General features: G+C 45.0%; 1 protein-coding gene across 1 annotated transcript in view; it reads left to right on the top strand.

Moving 5' to 3' along the window:
- Positions 1-2825, top strand: part of LOC106821652 — a 7477-nt gene that overhangs the window by 586 nt on the left and 4066 nt on the right. The window contains exons 2-5 of the mRNA XM_014826541.1: positions 101-213; positions 598-895; positions 1203-1529; positions 1676-1766. Coding sequence (XP_014682027.1) covers positions 101-213; positions 598-895; positions 1203-1529; positions 1676-1766 — 829 coding nt within the window. The remainder of the gene's footprint in view (positions 1-100; positions 214-597; positions 896-1202; positions 1530-1675; positions 1767-2825) is intronic.

Consider the following 2825-nt stretch of genomic DNA (forward strand, 5'->3'; position numbering starts at 1 on the left):
TAATTTTCAATTTTATTTCAAGTTAATTGGTTTTATTTACAAACACCATTAACTGCATTGCTGGAATAAAATGAGGCTCCTGTTTGTGTATCCTATACAGCCGTGACAGCTAAATCAGCCGTCGTCGAGCTCATAGATGTGGAATGGGCAGACAGCCTGAAGAATCCTGACTCGGCGTACTACAAGGAAATCGAATCAGACCTTGTTAGGCTGGTAAGAAACCATTGCGAGATAGCTAGGTATATAATATATAATTTTTTTTAATGTACTATTGAAGCCGATTTAGCATATATATATATATATATATTATATAACGCCCATGTTGCCATAATGGTTGCATAATGATACATTACGTATTTTGGGATGGATGCCTCAGGTTGCTTGAGCAGTACGTCTTATCACTAGAGTATTAATATTAATTCGCCAGATTATATAATACAGTTTCCTGGTATTAGGTAAAAAAAGAGTCCGTATTAGGCGTAGTTTTTTTGATCTCCTACATACCTCCTGTCGGCCTGCGTACCCTTACAAGAGCATTCCCAACCGGCGGTTGCTACCGCCTGATAACTCATTGAATTTTCTATAATGATCGCGTAGATGGAAAAGGCCTTCACATCAGAGACGATGGGGCAAGACCATCCAGCTGTGACGTACGTGGTGGCGGCAGTCTCTAGCTTTAGTCTGGCTACCGGTCGCTCGCAAACGCGATCTCGCAGGCAGACGGAACTCTCTCAGATTACAGCGGGCCTATTTGTATACTACGAAGCCGAGGAGTTTCCTGGGTTCTCCGATACGGAAATGAACAAAGTACTAGATGAAGAGCTCGCAAAAGATGATTTATATGATAGCCTAACTGTAATCACAATCGACAACATCGTTGACACTTCAGTAGGCAGTAAGTACTCGTAAAGTCACCTTAATATGTTTACTTAATGTAATGAAGGCTATATTCACTAGAGCTGTGGCAATATCTTCTTCGTATTCTTTAATAGAACTAAAATTCGACTTCACAATTCAATTGACAGTTTTTGCGCAGCGCGCTTACTTTCTGGAGGAACGAGTAGATATAGTAGTTACTTATATACATAGAAACTTCGGGCTTCAAAGCCGTTTATGAAAATTATGAGAACAGAATGTACAAAAGTACAGCGCCGTGTGGCTTGTTGTCTTTGGGGGTGTAATGATTATCATTCCTATCGCAGCGGCCGACGCATGCGCTGACGGAAACAATTACTGTGACGTCATGGCGTCGACGTGCGAGCCCTGGGACAATCAAACGTGGTTCACGTGCGAGTGTAAAGAGGGATACGATGATGTCGGCATTGGGATGGAGTGGGGTGTGGATCCGGGCGAGGAATGTCAACTAGCGATCGAAGCGACGCCCACGCCGTCGGATGTTTGTCCAGACGCGTTCTGCCTTGACAACGGCGTCTGCTCTGCCGATCACTCTGCTGATGGAACGAGCGAACAATTTCGGTGCCAGTGTGAATTTTGGTACCTCGGAGACCGATGCAGCTATAACATAGGAAGTAAGAAGATCGTTTGCGTTTTTGTGCATCTATTTGAAACACTTAAAATGTCAAGATTGTGCATTCTCATAGCGGATGACATATAATTATGTCCGATCGTGTTTGTGTTTAAATTGATAAAATAATGGTATGCTTATTTGTTACAGTTATTATTGCCGTAACCGGAGCTTCCTTGACATTCTACATAATCATCATGACAATTACCATTATGGTATACAGATACCACAAACGCAGCAGGTATGAAATGTTACGGTCTCCTAGTGTGTATCGATTAGATGTATACGTAATCTGACATGTAGCTGTTCGCAAATATAGGCACGCACTTACGCGCGCACGCACACAGGATATATAATATATAAGTTGTTCGATTTTATATCTTTTCTACAGTGCTGCTCATCTCAGCTGCGCAGACAGTGTCTGTGAGACAAGAGTTTCTGCGTGATATCCAGCAACCCATCTCAGCCATGAGCTCGATGTCGGCGTGGCAATACAGTGTGCACGACTGGACAAACGATGGGAACGTAGGCGAAACGCTTCCGCACATAGAAAATAACTTTCTAGTTCCATCGCAGAATATTCCGCCTTCAAAACAACGATCGTGGAATAATAGGCAAGAGCAAACGTCAAGTGAAGACGTGCCGCTAGCGGACCCACCCAGTCATGGACAGCATGAGGAAGGCAATACGGTGGATTTAGCTCTTCCCGCGCGCGAAGAAGTAAACACTGACAACACAATGTCAGACTCCAGCGAAGCCGATGCTAGTCTGTGGCTCGACGCAGAAGGCGATGAAATTGCCTACCTGTCGCATCACATAGTCCAACGGGATCTCATGTCGGAACTGGACTTCACAGAAGAAGGCAGTGGCAGTACAGATATGTCGACGATCATCACAGAGCCGGCGACTTTGACGACAGAGCCGGCGACCTTGACGACAGCGGCGGTCACCTTGACGACAGCGCCACCAACGACGACACTGCCGCCGGACAACGCAGCCGAATGTCAGGACTCGGACAGCTGTGAACCACAGAACCACGAGCGTTGCAGGCCGGACAAGAATGGCGTCAAACGCTGCGAGTGTCTACCCGGTTACGCCCGACACGAGCCGGGCGGTCTTTGCATACGTAAGCAATTCGCCCGCATAGCCACGCAGTACTGCCTCCTCGTCTGACCGCTTGATAGCATTGGTGGGACATTAGTATTTTTTTAGCATTTGGTCTTTTTTAAAGGAATTCAAGTAGCGAGTATTTTTTTCGTTTTAAGTACCATTTAATTAAACACCGATTTAATATATATAT

The sequence above is a fragment of the Priapulus caudatus genome, unplaced genomic scaffold (assembly GCF_000485595.1).
Source record: "Priapulus caudatus unplaced genomic scaffold, Priapulus_caudatus-5.0.1 Scaffold81, whole genome shotgun sequence".
Lineage (NCBI taxonomy): Eukaryota > Metazoa > Priapulida > Priapulimorpha > Priapulimorphida > Priapulidae > Priapulus > Priapulus caudatus.